A 20,945-nucleotide genomic window follows, 5' to 3' on the forward strand; every position below is an offset into this window, starting at 1 on the left:
TAATTTCCATATTCATACTAAATAATGGCACAGATCTCCCAGACATTATGATTGCACATATCCCTAGTCTTTACAACGATATTGCACTCATTCCCTGACAGACAGCAGCATGGCCATTAGTTAGAAGCTGCTAATGATCTTTGGAGCAGGTAAGTTTTCCCTGAGTGGTACATATTGGGCCGTCTGAAGACTGAGTTTAGTCTAGGACAATTTGTCTGCACTACTAATTATCAGCAGTTACATTACCAAACTAGGGCAGTCCCTATAGGAGAAAACACAAGAATTATACTGTATTGTCACATACTATCTATTCCTGACACTGGAGGGGCTTATATACTTATGAAGTATATAGTTTGAGGTCTGGGATCTGCCAATATGTGGCTAGTTTTCTGACTGCTTCGGATAACATGATTTTAGTTTTTTTTGGCCAGATTCTCGCTTGAATATAGGTCAATATTAAAGAGTCTCCTGATGAGTCGCCTTTGGTGAGGACGGTGAAACCCGTAGAAATGAGAGGCTTGGAGAGCGAGTGTTTATACGTCACCTCACCCTATATACTGAACTGTGGGGCACATGATTTATTTATTAGTCACCTACTGTCTTACCTTCAGGGGGTGAATTATGGGTATAGTTTTACATTTGGAATTAATAAAGTTTAGTTTTATCCTTTTGTCAGCAAACATGAGGAATGACAAGAGACAACCCATTTAAGAAGATTCAATTTTGGTTTAAACTATTCGAACATTATAAATATAAAAAAAGGCTTCTCCCCTATGTGACATCTCTGATATTTATTAACACTTGATATCCAAGTAAAATATTTCCCACATTAAGAAAATAAAAAAGGCTTCTCCTCTGTGTGACTGCTCTGATGTCTAACAAGAAGCGCTTTCTGGTTAAAACATTTCCCACATTCTGAACAGGAAAAAGGCTTCTCCCCTGTGTGAGTTCTCTGATGTCTAACAAGAGGCGCTTTCTGGTTAAAACATTTCCCACATTCTGAACAGGAAAAAGGCTTCTCCCCTGTGTGAGTTCTCTGGTGATTAACCAAATTTGATTTATGGTTAAAACATTTCCCACATTCTGAACATGAAAAAGGTTTCTTCCCTGTGTGGGTTATTTGGTGTTGCTTAAGAGTCCCTTTACGGTTAAAACATTTCCCACATTCTGAACATGAAAAAGGCTTCTCCCCTGTGTGAGTTCTCTGATGTCTAACAAGAAGCGCTTTCTGGTTAAAACATTTCCAACATTCTGAACATGAAAAAGGCTTCTCCCCTGTGTGAGTTCTCTGGTGATTAACCAAATATAATTTCTGGTTAAAACATTTCTCACATTCTGAACATGAAAAAGCCTTCTTCCCTATGTGGGTTATTTGATGTTGCTCAAGAGTCCCTTTATGGTTAAAACATTTCTCACATTCTGAACATGAAAAAGGCTTCTCCCCTGTGTGGGTTCTTTGGTGTTGCTCAAGATTCCCTTTACGGTTAAAACATTTCCCACATTCTGAACATGAAAAAGGCTTCTCCCCTGTGTGGGTTCTTTGGTGTAGCGTAAGATTCCCTTTATGGTAAAAACATTTCCCACATTCTGAACAGGAAAATTCCTCCATTGCTTTAGGAGCAGTTTGTATTTTAATGCCTCTTTTGTGAGTTTGATTTTCCTTAGTAGTCAGTAATGAATCAGAAGATGGGACCTGTTTCATAGGATCAGATGACAGATCTTTGCTGTGAATGGATGATGATATATCTGGAGTAATGGCATTCACTTCAGTTGTATCTTGTAGGATTTCAAGATCATCAGATTTAACAATTGAAGATGTCAGCTGTCCCTCTGATCTCCTGATACAGTCATCTGCTAAGATAAAAAACAATTATTATTTTGTATTAAAATATCCTTGAGTTTTATATTTTTGAACATTTCTACTTAAACTGTCCATAAAAATGGCAAGCTATGTAAAAACTTTAATCATTTACCAAGACAATGACAGTTCACAGTCTAATAGAAAACCTTGTTGGATGAGCCAGTAGTGTGCGGTGTTCAACTGTTTGTTCATTCTGCCTCCCAAATATCGAATAAAAAAGAAACCAATCAATGTTATGTAGGCGAAAAGAATACCAATTCTCATCTCACAAAAAACAAGTCCCCACTCAGGTCCATCATCTGTCAATGGAAAAACAGAGGTTCCCACACTATTAATGGCTCAAAGGCTGCTGAAAAGCAACAAGGTTTCTATAAACCAATCCAGCAAAATCCGCTCTCACTTCGGAGTCTTGCAGTGTGCGCAAACAACATTTAGGATCCCTGTATTTAGCAATATTATAGAGAGAAGAACCCACTTAATTTGCGGTGTCTCCTGGAGCACAATCTGGGCACTATGTGCTGGGTAATAAAATGGCAGATGTGTAATTTTCACTCTCCAACATCCACTGCATGTTAATTTCTGGAAAGTGAATGTGGAGTCAAAATATTCACTCCTCCTACACATGTGGTCTAAATTGTTGGTACCCCTCGTTTAATGACAGAAAAACCCACAATGGTCACAGAAATAACTTGAATCTGATGAATGTAATAATAAATAAAAAATCTATGAAAATGAAGAAACGAAAGTCAGACATTGCTTTCCAACCAGGCTTCCACAGAATTAAAAAAATATAAACCTCATGAAATAGGCCTGGACAGAAATTATGGTACCCTTAACTTAACCGCTTCATGACTGCCAACGGTAGATAAACGTCGGCGCTAGCAGGGCTTTGTGCAATGCCGACGTTTGTCTATGGTCAGTGGTTTTGTGCTCATCAGGACCCCAACGTACCTTGTAACGATGGGATTCCGCGGCACAATGCTTCCTGTGACCCCCGACCTATTGAGACCTGATTGCTTCAGGACCTGATGACGTCAGCGTCACACCAGCCAATGAGACAAGTCACTAGGAAAGTTTGTTGTAGCAGTGAACTTTCCCGGGTGATCTGCCTCATAAAACCGCTGTTTCTCCTCAGATCTCCTGTCAGAGAGAGATTAGAGGAGAAACAGTGTTACAAGTGCTGCTGACAGGTAAGGCTGGTTAGGGTTAGTGCTATAGTTAGGGTCAGTGTAGGGGCTAAAGTTAGAGTTACTGCTAGGCTAAAGTTAGAGTTACTGTTAGGCTAAAGTAAGGGTTACTATTAGGGTTAGGGTTGGGGTTAAAGTTAGGGTTACTGTTAGGGTTAATGTAGGGGCTAAAGTTAGGGTTACTGTTAGGCTAAAGTTAGGGTTGCTGTTAGGGTTACTGTTAGGCTAAAGTTAGGGTTACTGTTAGGGTTAGGGTTACTGTTAGGCTAAAGTTAGGGTTGCTGTTAGGGTTACTGTTAGGCTAAAGTTAGGGTTATGGTTACTGTTAGGCTGAAGTTAGGGTTACTGTTAAGCTAAAGTTAGGGTTTATTCTAAAGTTAGGGTTAGGCTAAAGAATTAGGCTTTTCTCAATTGTCTCCCCAATAATTTGGTCACGTCAGTCAGTCACTACACAGTTTTCTTTTTCCGGAAAAAAAAATAAAAAGGAATAAAATGGCCCGTCAGTATTATAGTGCAGAGGAGGCTTATGCACTTTTATGTTCTGACAGCGAAGAAAGTGCAGTGTCAGATGGTGATGTGGATTTCGAGGGCTTTAGTAGCAGCGACAGTGATGACTCAGAAATAAGCAATTCATCAGCCAGAATCCACGATCTTATTATGCTAGGTCAAATTTATGGAACCAACTAATATCCTAGAAATGAAAAATTTTTTAGAACTTACATTCCCTATGGGGAAAGCAAGCATTCGGTCCTATCGCCCTGTTCAAGCCACCCCTATGTTTTCTGCTGTTCTTCCTAGGACCCGTTATGAAATGCTCATGAGATTTTGGCATTTTAATGACAATAGTCAATGCCTGCCCAGAGATGCCCCAGAACATGACAGACTATTCAAAATCAGACCCATCATCACAGACATGACAGAAAAGTTCTTGTTCTTAAAGCTCTACACCCCAACAGAAAACATTTCCATTGATGAGTCCCTTGTAAAATTCAAAGGAAGACTGCACCTCAAGCAATTTATTCCTTCTAAGAGGGCAAGGTTCAGAATAAAGCTCTATAAAATGTGCGAGAGTTCAACTGGATACACATCAGCTTTTCACATTTATGAGGGGAAAGAGAGCCAACTAAACCCACCAGGAGGCCCTACTTATCTGGGAACATCTAGAAAAATCATTTGGGAGCTAATAACTCCATTTTTACAAAAAGGCTACAATCTGTATGTTGACAACTACTACACCAGCATACCTCTATTTAAAAGTCTGGTTGAACATAACATAGGGGCTTGTGGGACCATTTGCAAAAACCGTCAGGGGTTTCCACAATCATTGGCCAACAAAAAGTTCCGAAAGGGGCAGTCAGGGACTTTACGTAATGGAGAGCTGCTTGTCCTTAAGTATAAGGATAAAAAAGATATTTTTATCCTGCGCTCGATCCACACAGATGCCACAAGGGCCACTGCAGACCAACAGGGATCCACTACTCCAAAACCTGTGTCTGTCATTGACTACAACAAATATATGGGGGTGTGGACCTTGCAGATCAGGTTCTACAGCCATACCAGGTGTAACGGGGTCTACCAAGCTGGAGTACCTCTTTCAGTACCACCCCGTGTTTTCAGAGGTCCGCTCTGCGTTGGCTGGAGTCTGAATGAATGGCGCTGGCTGGAATTCCTCTGAGTGCATGGGCGCATATAAAAGATCACTGCTTCTCCATATATTTCCAGTCTGACAACACTTTACTCACAGGACACAGAATATATCACGCAGATACAGAGGGCCGGCCAATAGACAAGTGTCAGGCCAGACATGCATTACAAAAGCCGCAGGTGGCCGGAGCCTGCGGATATTTACTGTGTAAATTACAAAGGTGGGGGGAGGGCGGACACTGCTGATACATTAGGGACATGCATCTCACATGGAACCTATTATATATACATATAACTGCACAACATATTCTGGGTGCTGAGTGGTTCTGTAACACCAGTTATCAAGAAAATCATATATCTGGTATAAAAAGTTAGTAATTTAGTTGTTTCAGGTGGCCAAGTATAATTCTTTTGTCTTATACAAAAAAGCAGGAAATGCAGATACTTTCCTTGATTATCAGGAAAAGGTCACTGAAAATCTTCTTTGAAAATTTTGTCCCCGCCAATCCTTTAGAATCTGAAGATGTCAGAAGACTCACTGAGCGACATTTTATTGCACTCATCCCAGTAACTGAAACAAGAAAGAACCCCCAGAGAAGATGTTGTGTATGTTCCTAGAGAGGAATGAGGCATGATACCCGCTATTATTACCCACAATGCCCATCACTGCCAGCCTTATGCCTCCATGACGGCTTTACAATCTTCCACACAGAACCACGTTTTTGAACTGTTTTGACAATCAAGCATTTGGATTGTTTAGTGACAGACACATTTGAGTAGAGCTGACTTAACAATTTCCGGGGGTAGGTGGGGGGAGGTCTCCAGAGACACAAGCTGGGCACAATATATTGGGCACTACAATGACATTTTTGCAATTTTTGCTTGAAACTTCCACTACGAGTTTCTGGAAATCATCCATATAGTGAAAATGGTCACTATATCCATAGACGAATTCACAGAGTGGTGTCATTACGAAAATGGGGTCACTTGAGGGAGGATTCTGTTGTTCTGGCACTTAGCAGCTCTCCAAAGTGCCATAACGGCAGAATCCCTCCTGAAGTGACCCCAATTTTGGAAATGACACCCCTCTGCGAATTCATCTATGGGTGTAGTGACCATTTACCTATCTACCTATTTTCCAATGTAAAATCTGGAGATAAAACATTTTAGTGGTAAAAATATAATTGTTTTTTCTTCACTGCCCAATGGTATAATTTTCTATGGAACAGCAGTGGTGTCAGTATGCTCACTACACTAGAGTTCGTTCAGGGAAGTATTTGGTAAAATGCAGTCACTTTTGGGGGCTTATGCTGTTCTGGCACCTCAGGGGCTCTGACAATGTAACATGTCACCCACAAACAATTCCAGCATTCCAGCAAAATCTGCACTTCAATATAGCGCTCCTTCTCTTCCGAGCTCTGCCATGCGCATAAACAGTGGTTTACCCCCACATATGGGGTGTCAGAATACTCAGGACAAATTGCACAACAACTTTTGGAGTCCAATTTCTCCTGTTACCCTTTGGAGAAAAAAAATGGAGGGCGAAAAGATCTTTTTTTTTTTTTTGGGAAAAAATATGATTTTTTGTTTTCACGTTTCTACGTAATTAACTTCTGTGAAGCACTTGGGGGTTCAAAAAGCCCACTACACATCTAGATAAGTTGGGGGTCTAGTCTCCAAAATGTGGTCACTTATTGGGGGTTTCCACTGTTTAGGCACATCAGGGGCTCTCCAAACGCAACATTGCATCTGCTAATTATTACAGCATATTTTACATTCAAAAAATCAAATGGCGCGCCTTCCCTTCCGAGCCCTGCCATGCACCCTAACAGTAGTTATCCCCACATATGGGGTATCGGCATGCTCAGGAGAAATTGCAAAACAAAATGTATAGTCCATTTTCTCCTGTTACCCTAGCGAAAGTAAAAAAAATTAGGTCTAAATGAAAATTTTTGTGAAAGAAACACCAAGGTTACTTACCGGTAGCCGTTTTTTCCGGAGCCCATGACGGCACACATGAGAGAGGGGATCCGCCCAGTCAGGACAGGAACCCTACTGAAGATAAAAGGGCGGTACCTCTCCCTCGCTTCAGTTGGTTTACAGAGCATGAGAGGCCCCCCGGGTTAGTACACATGGTAAAACTATCACCACATTATATCTAACTAAAAAAACACCCAAACTATAGTGCACACCAAAGGAGTGAAAAGGGGGGAATATACAGGTGCCGTCATGGGCTCCGGAAAAACCGGCTACCGGTAAGTAACCTTGGTGTTTTCCCGTCTCCCATGACGGCACACATGAGACTTTTGTAGAATAAGACACCTTAGGGAGGGACCACCGCTTGCAGCACCCTTCTACCAAAGGTTAGGTCAGTAGAGGAAGTCAGATCAAGTCAGTAGTGCTTAAAAAAGGTGGAAGGTGAGGACCAAGTAGCGGCTTTACAAATTTGTTCAATTGATACCTCAGCCTTCTCTGCCCAGGAGGTAGCCACGGCTCTGGTGGAGTGAGCCTTGATGCCTTCTGGAACCGGAGCGCCACTTGCGGAGTAGGATAACATAATGGCCTCCCTGATCCATCTGGCAATGGTACTCTTAGCTACCCCGTGCCCTTTTCTACTACCCTGAAAGGCTACAGAAAGGGACTGATCTTTCCTCCACTGACTAGTTACTGACATATATTGTAATATGGCTCTTCTTACATCTAATGTATGGAACTTTTGCTCCCCAGGGTTTCTAGGATTGTTACAGAACGCTGGCAAGGAGATCTCCTGAGTCCTATGAAACTTTTGGACTACCTTGGGGAGATAGGCGGGGTCTGGTCTTAGAACCACTCGGTCCTCCAAGATCTGTGTATATGGAGGACATATAGACAGAGCTTGAAGGTCGCTGACTCTTCGGGCTGATGTTAAGGCTACCAGTAAGACAGTTTTAAGTGTAAGTAGCTTTGGTGACAGTTCTAGTAGTGGTTCAAAGGGGTCTTTGGTTAAGGCCTCTAAGACTAGGTTGAGGTCCCAGGGTGGTATCTTTGGGATAATGACCGGCCTTGACCTGCCACAGGACTTTATGAATCGAGACACCCACCTATTGGCTGCTAAGTTGCAGTTATATAGGGCCCCCAAAGCTGAGACTTGAACTTTGGGTGTGTTAGTGGCTAACCCCAGTTATAGCCCCGACTGTAAGAACTCTAGGATAGGTCCCACTGGCGCTACATCCCCCAAGGGTTCCCCAGGAAGTCTAGGAACTTTTTCCACGTTCTATCGTAGATTTGGGATGTTATAGGTTTCCTACTTTTCAACAGGGTGGAGACTAACCCTGGAGAGAATCCCTGGCGACTCAGTAGCACCCTCTCAAATTCCAGGCTGCTAGATGGAAGCCCTTCACCTGAGAGTGGACCACTGGTCCCTGGGAGAGCAGGTCTGGAATCTCCGGTAGTATCCATGGATCTGTCACTGACATGAGCTTCAGAAGGGAGAACCAAGGCCTTCTCGGCCAAAACGGAGCTATAAGAATTATTCTCGCTCGATCCTCCCTGATTTTCCTGACCACTACTGGGATCATTGTTATCGGGGGAAATGCATAGGCCAGGATGAACTTCCAGGGTATTTGTAGGGCATCTACTGCAAAGGGGTTTTCCCTTGGGTTTAGTGAGAACTTCCTGACCTTCCGGTTGTGTGCGGTAGCGAACAGGTCTATTTCTGGTTTGCCCCAGGCCTGAACTATTTGTTGGAAGACTTGGGGGTTTAGGGACCATTCCCCTTGTCTTAGGTGCCTGCGACTCAGGAAGTCTGCCTGTATATTTTCCGCCCCCTTTATGTGCAGTGCTGTGATGGATAACAGATGTTGTTCTGCTAGCTGGAAGAGTAGATCTGATATTTGCATGAGGCCCCGAGATCTCATTCCCCCTGGTGATTGATGTAGGCTACTACTGCTTGATTGTCCGTCATGACCCGGGTGTGGCGGCCCCGAAGTAAGGGAAGGGAATGTTTCACGGCTTTTTCCACTGCCCATAGTTCTTTTACATTTGAACCATGATCCCTTTCTAGCGAGGACCAGGTCCCCTGTATTGAGTGGGATCTCAGGTGTGCTCCCCATCCTGTGGCACTCGCGTCTGTTGTAATGATGTCCTCGACTGTTTTTTGCCACAGGACACCGGCTGTTAGATTCTTTTCTACAGTCCACCAGAGCAGGGAATCTCTTACAGCCACTGAGAGACATAGTTTGCCTTCTAAATGCCCTTTTAATTGTTTCTGTGCTGACAGAACTTCCCACTGTAGTTGCCTTAAGTGGTACTGCGCCCATGCTACTGCGGGTATGCATGATGTCAACGAGCCTAAAAGGGACATTGCGTTCCTCAGTGTCATATTTGGCCTTTGTATTGCTGTGCGAACTAGGCCCTTTATCTTGGTCACTTTGCTCTCTGGTAGGAAGCAGCGTTGTTGCTCGGAGTCCAATATCAACCCTAGGAAGGATTGCTCTTTTACTGGGGTTATCCTTGACTTGGGGATGTTTACTATCCATCCTAATCCTACTAGAATTGCTATCACTTCCTTCACTTGATGTGTGCAGTGGGACTCCGACCTCCCTATTACCAGAAAGTTGTCTAGGTATGGGACGATCACTATGTCCCTGGAAGGCAGAAAAGACATTACTTCGGCCATTACTTTAGTGAATACTCTGGGGGCTGTAGACAGGCCAAATGGAAGGGCTGCGTACTGGTAGTGCTTCACCTGCCCCTGGACATAGAGCACTACTCTCAAATATTTTTGATACTCCCGAAGAATTGGGATGTGATAGTAGGCATCTTTTAAGTCTATCACTGCCATGAGGCAATGCTGGAACGGGATCTTTGTGGCCGTGTTGATTGACTCCATTTTGAAGGAGCAATTGTCTACCCACTGATTGAGTCTCCTCAGGTTGACAATGGTTCTCCAAGAGCCGTCTGTTTTTTGTATTAAGAAGAGGGGGGAGTAGAACCCCCTTCCTTCTTCTTGCACTGGGACTTCCTGTAGGACTTGTTTTTTCACTAGTCCCAAGACTTCAGTCTCCAGGGCCAGCTGTTGCTCTTGGGCTTTCCTTCTGCGTGTCATTATGAAGGTATGCCTGGGCGGACGGATGAATTTTATTTTTAAGCCATCCTTGATTATATTTAGGACCCATGTACTGGGGGAGATATTTGCCCAGGCGGAAAGAAAGAGAGAAAGCCTTCTCCCTACCTCCGGCCCAACGTCATTGGGTAGATTTTTTTGGAGGAAGTGGAGGGCCCTTTAAACATATAGCCTGATCCTCTTCTTTCTTTAAAGTCCCAGCTTTTTCTATCTCCCGGGGGACGACCCCTGTTAAATCTCCTCCAGCGAAAGGGCTGCTTTTTATGTTCTCCTGGAAATCGGGGAAAGCTTTTCTTCCTATCCCCCGCATGTTCCAAAATCTCTTCTAGTTTTTTCCCAAAGAGGAATTGGCCATCGCATGGAATGGAACATAACCTATGCCTTGATGGCAAATCTCCCGGACACCCTTTAAGCCACATGGCTCGTCTTGCCGCGTTTGACAGGCTTGCTGCTCTAGCTGTTAATCTTGTGGAGTCTGCAGAGGAATCTGCTAGGAAAGCCGCTGCTCCGTGCACCAGTGTCAAATTAGACAGAATTTCGTCCCTAGGAACTCTATCCTTGATCTGGTCCTCTATTTGTTGCAGCCAGACCATGAGGGCACGAGCGGTACAGGTACCAGCTATCGCTGGTTTCAATCCACCTGCTGAAGCTTCCCAGATGTGCTTCAGGAAACCGTCTGCTTTTTTGTCATGCGGGTCTTTCAACACGCCAGAGTCCTCTAATGGTAGGGATACCTTTTTTGAGGATCTGGCTATGGCCCCATCAATTTTTGGGACTTTTTCCCAGGCTTCTGAATCCTTCTGCTCAAAAGGATACCTCCTCTTTGATGCGGAAGGTAAGCCCCCTGACCTCTCCGTTTTTTTCCATTCCCTGTCAATTAGTGCTTTTATTTTATCATTTACAGGGAAGGTACGTTTTCGTTTTTTCTTCAGTCCTCCAAACATTACATCCTCTAATGATTTGGGAGCTTTTTCCTTTTTAAGTAGTAGCCCTAATCGCTCTGACCAGTTTTTCCACATCCTCTGTTGGGAAACATGGACGGCCGCCTAGATCGCTGTCCGAGGAGGATTCTGAGGACTGAGTAGAGGAAGAGGAGGTGGAGGGGGACAAGGATCTTTCCCGCCCCTTCTGCCTTGGCGAGGCCTCTGAATCGGAGCTTCTTCTACGATTTCTTTTATCTTTCTTTTTAAGGGCTGCCTTTAAGGAACCTTTCACCTCCTGTTGAATTAACTGTTTAAGGCTAGTCACCAAATCAGGGGTCTCCTCCTGTATAGTTTTATTTATACAGTCAGCGCAGAGGTCTTTCTGCCACTGATCTGCCAGCGGGTGTTTACATAGGGCGCATTCTCTATTTTTGGTTTTGCTGCTGGCCTTCCTCGACCCCTAGTGATCAAACAGAGAAAATGGAACCCCGTTACCATAAGGGTGACAATCACGTAGATCACTCACCACCGCTGTCAATTAGGGGTACCGATCTCGGAGGCTCCTCACATGCACTCGTGACGTTTCTCCTGGACGTCTGAGTCATGCCGATTGCGTTTATGACTGCCGCTCCCACCACTTGAGCGACTGCTCCTGGTATGTTGGCGGCTCGGCCTGGCATCTGGCGAGAGGTCTTGCTGCTGCTGACGCTGCTGCTGACGCTGCTCGTCTTGCCCCACTTCCATCATGAAGCCTTGGGCATGAGTGCGTCTTCTGTGGTCATCCCCCTTTTGTAAGGGGGATCCACTGCACTCTCCGCCTCCTCCGGTTATCCCACAGCCCCTCCCCCCGCCATGCCGCCGGGATCTCCTTTCGCCGGCCGGCGTTATTTTCTATGGGCGCCGCCATCTTGGATTGCCGGCGCCGCCTCCCGACGTCACGCAGGCACGCCCCCTCCCAGCGTGCCCTGCGTGTGACGTCAGGGGAGCGCGATCCGGAAGTGGCCGTTCCCTGACGCTCCTGGATGCGGCAGAGGGGGAGAGGGTCGGCGCGGCTCCACGGCAGAGCCCCAGGACCCCAGGCCGTGCTGCTTCTGCACCCGCTCGGATGCTGAGCCCCCTGGGGACCCGCGGACGGTGCTTCCCTCCCCCGACGCATGGCGCCCAGGACCCTGCCTGTTCTTCCACGCCGGCACAAGAGAGGGGCAGGTACGTGTTCCTTCAGTACACGGGTCCCTGTCAGGACAGGAAACCCAACTGAAGCGAGGGAGAGGTACCGCCCTTTTATCTTCAGTAGGGTTCCTGTCCTGACTGGGCGGATCCCCTCTCTCATGTGTGCCGTCATGGGAGACAGGAAAAAGTAAATGTTTATTTTTTTCCTTCCACATTCCATTCATTCCTGTGAAACACCTGAAGGGTTAATAAACTTTTTGAATGTGGTTTTGAGCACCTTGAGGGGTGCAACTTTTAGAATGGTGTCACTTTTGGGTATTTTCTGTCATATTGACCCCTCAAATTCACTTCAAATGTGAAGTGGTCCATAAAAAATGGCTTTGTGAATTTTGTAAAAATGAGAAATCGCTGGTCAACTTTTAACCCTTATATCTTCCTACCAAAAAAAATTCTGTTTCCAAAACAATCTCAGAATCACCAAGATACGTTGAAACCTTTTAGAGTTATGATCTCATAAAGTGACACTGGTCAGAATTGAAAAAATTGGACCGGTCACGAAGGCAAAAACAGGCTCTGGCGCGAAATGTTTAATATTTTGTTGCACAACCTTTTGAGGCAATCACTGCAATCAAACAATTCCTGTAACTGTCAATGAGACTTCTGCACCTCTCGACAGGTATTTTGGCCCACTCCTCAAGAGCAACTGCTCCAGTTGTCTCGTGTTTGAAGGTTGCCTTTTCCAGACGACACGTTTCAGCTCTTTCCAAAGTTGCTCAATAGGATTTAGGTCAGGGCTCATAGAAGGCCACTTCAGAATAGTCCAATGTTTTCCTCTTATCCATTCTTGGGTGTTTTTAGCTGTGTGCTTTTTGTCTTTATCCTGTTACAAGACCCATGACCTGCGACTGAGACCAAGCTTTCTGACACTGGGCAGCACATTTCTCTCTAGAATCCCTTGAGAGTCTTCAGATTTCATTGTACCCTGCACAGATTCTAGAAACCCTGCGCCAGACGCAGCAAAGCAGCCCCAGAGCATAACAGTGCCTCCTGCATGTTTCACAGTAGGGACAGTGTTCTTTACTTGACATGCTGAGCTGATGTGCCTTGCCAAAAAGTTCCATTTTTGTCTCATCTGTCCATAGGACATTCTCCCAGAAGCTTTGTGGTTTGTCAACATGTAGTTTGGCATAATCCATAAATTGGCTTATGACATTTCGCTGACCCCTCATTGACCTGCCCCTATTATTACATAATGCATATAATAGCACTGATATTATTGTTGATAATGCCTATAATATTGTGGCTATAGTGAGGCTTAGAAAAAAAATTACATCCAGCAAATTGTCACCGGCGATGGCGGCGCCTGCGCAGTAGCATATATAAAAAAACAAAAAACAAATCTGAACTGAGAAAAGTAAGTTAATGTGTATGCACAATGTAAGTGCATATTAACACATGACCATTAACCAGAGAAAACGAAAAGCAAAAAACACAAATATCCTGCACTAAAAGTAAAAAATATACTGCAAATAATACATAAAGGTAATAATAATGAGGGTATTTAGTAAACATAATTTTGATCAAAATAATGTACAAGCCATCCCGCCACGTCACGGCAACCCTTGTGGGACAGTCCCTACTCTAGTATTCAGTATTTGTGCATTCAGTGCATATATGGGTGTGACCGCCCTCTTTCTGAGCTGGGAAAGCCATCCAGTCTGGCCTAAGCTGTTACTAGTGGTTCAGCCGCTCGACCCTTATTCACATTCACGTCACTTGGCAAGTGAAAAGGTATTAAATACTAGAGTAGGGACTGTCCCACAAGGGTTGCCGTGACGTGGCGGGATGGCTTGTACATTATTTTGATCAAAATTATGTTTACTAAATACCCTCATTGTTATTACCTTTATGTATTATTTGCAGTATATTTTTTACTTTTAGTTCAGGATATTTGTGTTTTTTGCTTTCAGTAGCGTCTATAAGTAAGAGATAGAGGCTACTGGACAGACGCCGCCGGTGACATTTTGCTGGATGTAATTTTTTTTCTAAGCCTCACAATAGCCACAATATTATAGGAATTATCACCAATAATATCAATGCTATTATATGCATTATGTAATAATGGGGGCAGGTCAGTGAGGGGTCAGCGACCTGTCATAAGCCAATACAGATGAATATGGAATCAGAGCACCACATAAAGCCCCGCCCACAGCCCCGCCCCAGAGCACAAGAATCTCTTTAACTGAAAACTACAAATAAAGATTAACCCCTTAAGGACCAAGCCATTTTGTAGGTTGATGACAGGCCTTAATTTTGAAATCGGACCACTGTCACTTTATGTGGCTATAGCTCTGGAACGCTTCAACAGATCCCACTGATTCTGACAATGTTTTTTTCGGGACATTTTGTACTTCATGTTAGTGGTAAAATTTATTCGATATAATGCGTTTATTTATGAAAATGTCACAAAGGAGGAAGAAAAAGACCGGGTTTTTTTCAATGTATCCACGCTGACCACACAAGGACAGAAAAATTCTTCATAGCTGTATTGTGCTGACGCGTTTCGTGGCAGATCTGCCACTTCCTCAGGGCCAAAGAATTACAGTATCTGGTTACAGCAGCAGTTTTAAACAAAATCTTCATGACATCACAATTACATGCAAAAAGACATCACTTCCTGTGGAAACGCCCTGAGGAAGTGGCAGATCTGCCACGAAACGCGTCAGCACAATAAAGCTATGAAGAATTTTTCTGTCCTTGTGTGGTCAGCGCGGATACATTGAAAAACTCGGTCTTTTTCTTCCTCCTTTGTGACATTGGTATCTACAGGAGTCTGCAGCGACCACTGGTTCCTTTCACATTCTGCAAGGGGTTGTGACTGTTCACAACCTGTAACGGTGAGTGCACTAACCATGTATTGTCACCCAAAAAATTACTTTTATCGCCCTATGGGCGCTTTCTTTCCTTAATTTTTTATTTATGAAATTAAAAATAATGGAGATTTGTCAAAAATTTTGAAAATTTTGCAATTCCTAAAACATTTCATTTTTATGCCCTTAAATCAGAGAGTGATGTCACACAAAATAGTTAATAAATAACATTTCCCACATGTCTACTTTACATCAGCACAATTTTGGAAACATAATTTCTTTTTGTTAGGAAGTTATAAGGGTTAAAAGTTGACCAGCGATTTCTCATTTTTCTAACAAAATTTACAAACCCATTTTTTTAGGGGCCACCTCAAATTTGAAGTGAGTTTGAGGGGTCTATATGGCAGAAAATACCCAAAAGTGACACCATTCTAAAATCTGCACCCCTCAACGTGCTCAAAACCACATTCAAGAAATTTATTAACCCTTCAGGTGTTTCACAATAATTGAAGCAACGTGGAAGGAAAAAATGAACATTTAACTCTTTTTCCCAAAGATTTTAATTCAAACACAATTTTTTTTTATTTTGTCAAGGGCATCAAGAGAAAATGAACCACAATATGTGTTGTGTAATTTCTCCTGAGTATATCAATATCCCATGTGTGGAGGAAGACCAATCTTTAGGCGCACGGCAGAAGGGAAGGAGCATCATTTGGGGTTTTGAATGTCAAATTGGCTGGAATCGAGAGGGGATGCCATGTCACGCGTGGAGAGCCCCTGATGTACCTCAACAGTGGAAACTCCCCTTAATTGACCCCATTTTGGAAACTAGACCCCCCAAAGAACTTATCTAGATGTGTGGTGAGCACTTTGAACCCCCAAGGGCTTCACAGAAGTTTATAACAAAGAGCCTTAAAATTAAAAAATCATATTTTTTCCAAAAAAAAAATCTTTTCACCCCCAATTTTTATTTTCCTAACTGTAACAGGACCCCAAAAGTTATTGAGCGATTTGTCCTGAGTACGCTGATACCTGATATGTGGGGGTAAACCACTGTTTGGGCGCATGACAGAGCTCAGAAGGGAAGGAGCACCATTTGACTTTTTCAATGCAAAATTGGCTGGAATTCAGATCGGACGCCATGTTGCGTTTGGAAAGCCCCTGATGTGCCCAAACAGTGGAAACCCCCCACAAGTGACCCCATTTTGGAAACTAGACCCCCCAAAGAGCTTATCTAGATGTGTGGTGACACTGGTGAGCACTTTGAACCCCCAAGGGCTTCACAGAAGTTTATAACGTAAAATTAAAAATCATATTTTTTTTAACACAAAAATGATCTTTTTGCCCCTAAATTTTTATTTTCCCAAGGTTAACAGGGGAAATAGAATCCCAAAAGTTATTGTGCAATTAGTCCTGAGTACGCTGATACTCCATATGTGGGGTAAACCACTGTGATCGCCTTACTGCGATCTTTGGGAGGCAGAATGAACAAATCCACAAATGGTGAAGAATTGGCTGTATTTTCACGCCGTTCCTCATCCTTTTTCATGTTTAACTTCTGTCACTCACTAAGAGACGCTTTTTTTGTAAATAGTTTTTGAATCACTGTATTTTGAGGGTTATAATTTTCCCATATTTTGGACCACAGAGTTATGTGAGGGCTTGCTTTTTGCGGGGCGACGGTTTTATTGGTACCATTTTCGGGCACATGATGTTTTTTGATCGCTTTCTATTCTGATTTATGTATTAGGGGATTTTTTTTTAATTATTTTATTATTTTTTTTAAAAAAATTTTTTTACCTTGTCCCTTTATGGGACTTTCACTTTTTTTTTAATTTGGCTGCAGGTATAATACATTGTACTGCTCCAGCATTGCAATGTATTATACCTATGGAGAAAGCTTCTGAGACCATGCTGTGAGTCATCACGGCAGAGATCGGGCCCTGCGATTACATCGTGGGGCTGCCGACCTGAAGGCAGAGGGAGCCCCCGACACGGATGCTGCTCCTGGCAGTTAGTGCAGGAAGCTCAGCCACCGGCAGTGCTGAGCTCCTGCACTGACTGGGTGGTAGATGTTAAAATTTCAGCATCTTCTGCCTGATCAAGCTGTGATTGGTCAGTCAGACTGACTGACCAATCACAGCGTTCTGGGTGCGGGGACTTATGGCATGGTTCCCTGCACCTCTGCCCATGCTTGTCAGCTGTCTGTTTTTACATGCAGTGACAGTTTAAATGCAGGACGGACACAGTCTGCCATGGTGTGGGAACTGACATCCTGCCATGATGGACTGTGTGCATCCTTGGACGTTAAGGGGTTAAACAACAGTAAACCCGAGTGGCCCTCATTTATGGTGGACCATTGGAGCTACTATGGATCCTGACCAGAAGATTAGAGAAAATAATATTGCTCCCCATTTCAGGAGAGATTGTGCAGTAATCTGAATTCCTTAGGATTGAAGACAATGTAATGTATGACGTGGAGTGACTCCATGACACCAGGGCTGGAGCCAACACATCTCCTGCAGGCGGGAATAAATGTATATTACAGCCCTCAGCCACGCACAGCTTAGAGATCTATCATGGCACAGGTGGAATGTTTGTCCTGTAGATTATCACAATCCTCCTGGAAGTTAGTTGATTTTAATACAACTTTGAAAAGTCAGGATAAAGGGAAACTCTGCTGTTATTGGACAGAAATTCACACTTGGCCTCACAGCACATTTACTGTTGTCGATCATAAAAGGGAAGTTTGGCCAGAAAGACTGGACCTGGTCTTGTAGGGACCATGAGACATTCAGCAGCACAGAAGGGAGAGAAGATTCATCCGATAAGATCTCAGGGATCTAGGAAGCCACCAGCATCATTACCCTCCGCTTTCTCTTACAGGCCCAGCATAAGATTTTTCTACAAGTGATTTTCTATCTTGTCAGCACATTCTACGTACGCTGTCATTTGGCTTTATAGTTACAGATCTGGGCAGGTGACGGTCAGCGTCTCCTAATGTGAAGGAGAGAATGGCTAATGAAATCAATTATTAAACCTTATACAAGTCAGTTCAGATATGGTGTACCAAGATGGCGTCTGTGTCTTCAGACAACACCCTGGAAGGAATCCTTAGAATGCAGAAGCTGAGATACCATATATGGAAGTGAAGCTGAAATGGACCTATCATAGACTGACACTGGCTACTCAGAAGATGGTGTGACACCCATTTCCTGTCTCTTTGTCTTGAGAATAAACTTTAGTTGTGTGCAAGCCTTTACTGAGAAAGGAGTAGACATCTAACTCTGTACTCAGTGTGACTCTTTAAGCGCGCACTCAGCCTATATTGGGTCAGGTACAAGCAATCATATAGATCTCGCTTTAAGGGATCAACCTCACACTAATCCCAGGAGGTAGGTGGATCCTCCAGGTCGTAAGTTCTATTGAAAAGGGCTTTCAATCTTTCAATACGCAAAGTCATTTGAACAGTTTTGGGTGGAGGAGAATGTTGTGGTCTAGAGGCAAAATGGTGATCATGGTAATATGGCCCGACAGTTATGAATGAGTCACCGTAGGAGGCAAAAACAGAAATACTAGCTAAGTCCAGAAACCGAGAGAAGTTGGCAGCTATCGGATTGCAGACCCCTGAACCTATCAACAACAACTAGCAGTAGCCGTGGGGGGTTCCTACGGTGCCCTAGACCCCTCGATCACAGCCGGAGAACTAAATAGCCTAAAGACAGAAAGGGAAATCTAAATTGCCCCAGAGCAGACCCCAAAGCAATAGGCAGCCCCCAACATATAATGAAGGTGAAGCAAGATGAAAAAACACTAACACAGATAGAAAGATAGGCTGAGTAAATGATGGGGCCCAAGCTAACTAAATAGGACAGGATAGAAAAGCTGCTGTCTGCAATCCGCAAAAACCCTATAAAAACAAGAGCCAACAGACTGATAGGGAAAAAAGCCCTGAAGACGCTAGGCTTCAAAAAGACTATATCAGTACTCAGGTATTTTCTGAAGACAGAGCAAAAAGACAAAAAGGAATTCAGCTCACCCCAGCAGGGAATGGCAGAAATCCAGAAAAACAAGGCAAAACAAAACCAAAACACAAAAGCAAAAAGCAGAGCAGAAAACTTAGCTTTTGAGGAGCAGGAATCAGACTGGTCTCCTAGAATCCCTCAGGGAAATCACAGCAAGGCAGAAGGGAGTCGGCTGCCTTATATCCAGTCAGCAATTCCTTTCACCCAGTCATCATCTACCTGCTCAGGTGCTTGGTAATCAGCCTCACTACCTTCCTTCACCAGAAGAGGGAGTTCATCAGACCTCAATGGTGAAGGGGAAAATGAACTCACAACACCCGACTACACCACCGATAAAGCAGCCACAGCCGGTGACTGAGAGGAATCTGTGACGTCTCTGCATTTAGTGGTTACTACTCACCTGGGTAGTCATATGTGGGAATCTCCTCTTTACACCACTCATCACCCCTCACATATGTCTCTGTAGTATTAATATGGGTCAGATCTTCAACCTGAAACAAATATTGTAAAAGTCACCGACAGATGGAGAAGTCCCATCTATGATCAGCTCTAATCCTGCCATCTCCACCGTTCTCATTACACAAGAATAAAACATATAATACTGGTGGATAAAACAAGACTGAGCACAAGACCTTCACAGCCGTCTACACATCATAGGGGAGATCTCCTGACACCTTCTCTCCATCTACCTGATGATCCTGAGGAACACTGGGATCTTCTTGGTTACAGTCCTGTGGAAGAAGAGGACGGGGACATCTCTCTGGTGTTGTCCTCTTACTGGATAGATCTGGAGGAAACACATACAGGGACTGAATTCATTCTCTACATACAGATAATTATAGACCGTGTGTATTTAGTCCTGTCTATTACCTGGAGATGTGAGGGGCTGGGGAACCTCCATTATGACGTTCTTGTACTGATCTCTGTGTCCTTCTAAATACTCCCACTCCTCCATGGAGAAATAGACAGCGACATCCTGACACCTTATAGGAACCTGACACATACAATGATACGTCATCCACCCGTTCTCTTCATAGTGTTACTGTATAATGTCCCAGCATTCCCAGCAGTGTCACCTCTCCAGCCAGCAGCTCAATCATCTTGTAGGTGAGTTCTAGGATCTTCTGGTCATTGATGTCCTCATGGATCAGGGGGTGAGGTGGAGCCCCCGTGATTGGGCTCAGGGGTCTTCCACATCCCTCAGACACAGGGTCCTGACAGCGATCACTAGAGGTCTTCTTCACCACTGTGTAATCCTGGTTATGGAGAGACACATTAATAAATCTCACTACAGACATTTCCAGAGTCCTCACCTCTCCAGTTCTGTCCATCTGTTATTCCCATAGATGAGAATGATGTAATTTGAGGTCATCAGAATCTCTCACCTCTCCAGTGAGATGGAAGAGGATCTCTAGAGTCAGATGTAATATCCTCTCCGCCATCTTGTCTCTGTCCATATCCATCCTTGATGGGTAAATCAGGAAAATTCTCTTTTGTAGAAGATCTTCACTGAGAGGATCCGATATTGTAGAGACCTGAATGAGAAGAAGATGATCCAATGTAACATCATAAGAATCCTGTGTAATAATACAATTACTGGAGATAATAAGGGAAACATATGAGGAAATTTATTATCTTACAGGGTTTAGTTTTCTTCCCTGACATCTACTAATAAAACCTATATATTTAGGCCACAGACAACAAGCAGTTTCCTCCTCGGAGTCGGCAGCTGAACACGTTCCTCATAGACTCATCTTCCATAACGCTAATTCTCGTCTCATTACCGACACTGGAATCGGCATTAGCAATACTGCAGGAGATATTCATTACACGCGACATGAGAAATAACTCCTTCATGATGAGGACGACATCTTCATCTTCTACTACGGCTCTAGAGACAGATTTGGCCAGAGTCGGTCACTGCCTCCATCCCCACCGGCCGTCTATATGAAGGTTTCCCGTCTTCCCCGCACTGGAATCTTCTATCACGTTAGATCTCAGCTCTGAGTCACACACAGAAGTTTGAGGCTTTTAGAAAAGATTTTTTGTTTCGACAAACACAACGGACAGAAATGATCTGATCCCAAAGTCTCCATGTACAGTGATTTATGGGGTTTATTTCTGGCCTTAGGCTTTCCTATATTACAAGAAAAACTCCAGA

The 20,945-nt window shown here is 43.8% G+C and overlaps 1 protein-coding gene across 1 annotated transcript; it reads right to left on the reverse strand.

The window, feature by feature from the left end:
- Nucleotides 1-701: 701 nt before the first annotated feature.
- Nucleotides 702-19,802, reverse strand: LOC141047212 (uncharacterized). The gene is made up of 4 exons (XM_073542163.1): nt 19,790-19,802; nt 19,474-19,571; nt 19,185-19,275; nt 702-1,851 (listed from the first exon to the last, which is right to left on the reverse strand). The coding sequence occupies exons 1-4, from the start codon at nt 19,800-19,802 to the stop codon at nt 830-832; spliced, it is 1,224 nt and encodes a 407-aa protein (XP_073398264.1). The 3' UTR covers nt 702-829.
- Between the last annotated feature and the right edge of the window lie 1,143 nt (nt 19,803-20,945).

The sequence above is a fragment of the Dendrobates tinctorius genome, unplaced genomic scaffold, assembly GCF_039654945.1.
Source record: "Dendrobates tinctorius isolate UK_male_01 unplaced genomic scaffold, ASM3965494v1 ptg000126l, whole genome shotgun sequence".
NCBI lineage: Eukaryota > Metazoa > Chordata > Amphibia > Anura > Dendrobatidae > Dendrobates > Dendrobates tinctorius.

Coding starts and splice junctions, on each gene's coding strand:
- LOC141047212 (XM_073542163.1), bottom strand. Junction 19,276..19,473: donor GTGTTCCTCAGGATCATCAG/GTAGATGGAGAG, acceptor TATTTGTTTCAG/GTTGAAGATCTGACCCATAT. Junction 1,852..19,184: donor TCCCACATATGACTACCCAG/GTGAGTAGTAAC, acceptor TTATCTTAGCAG/ATGACTGTATCAGGAGATCA.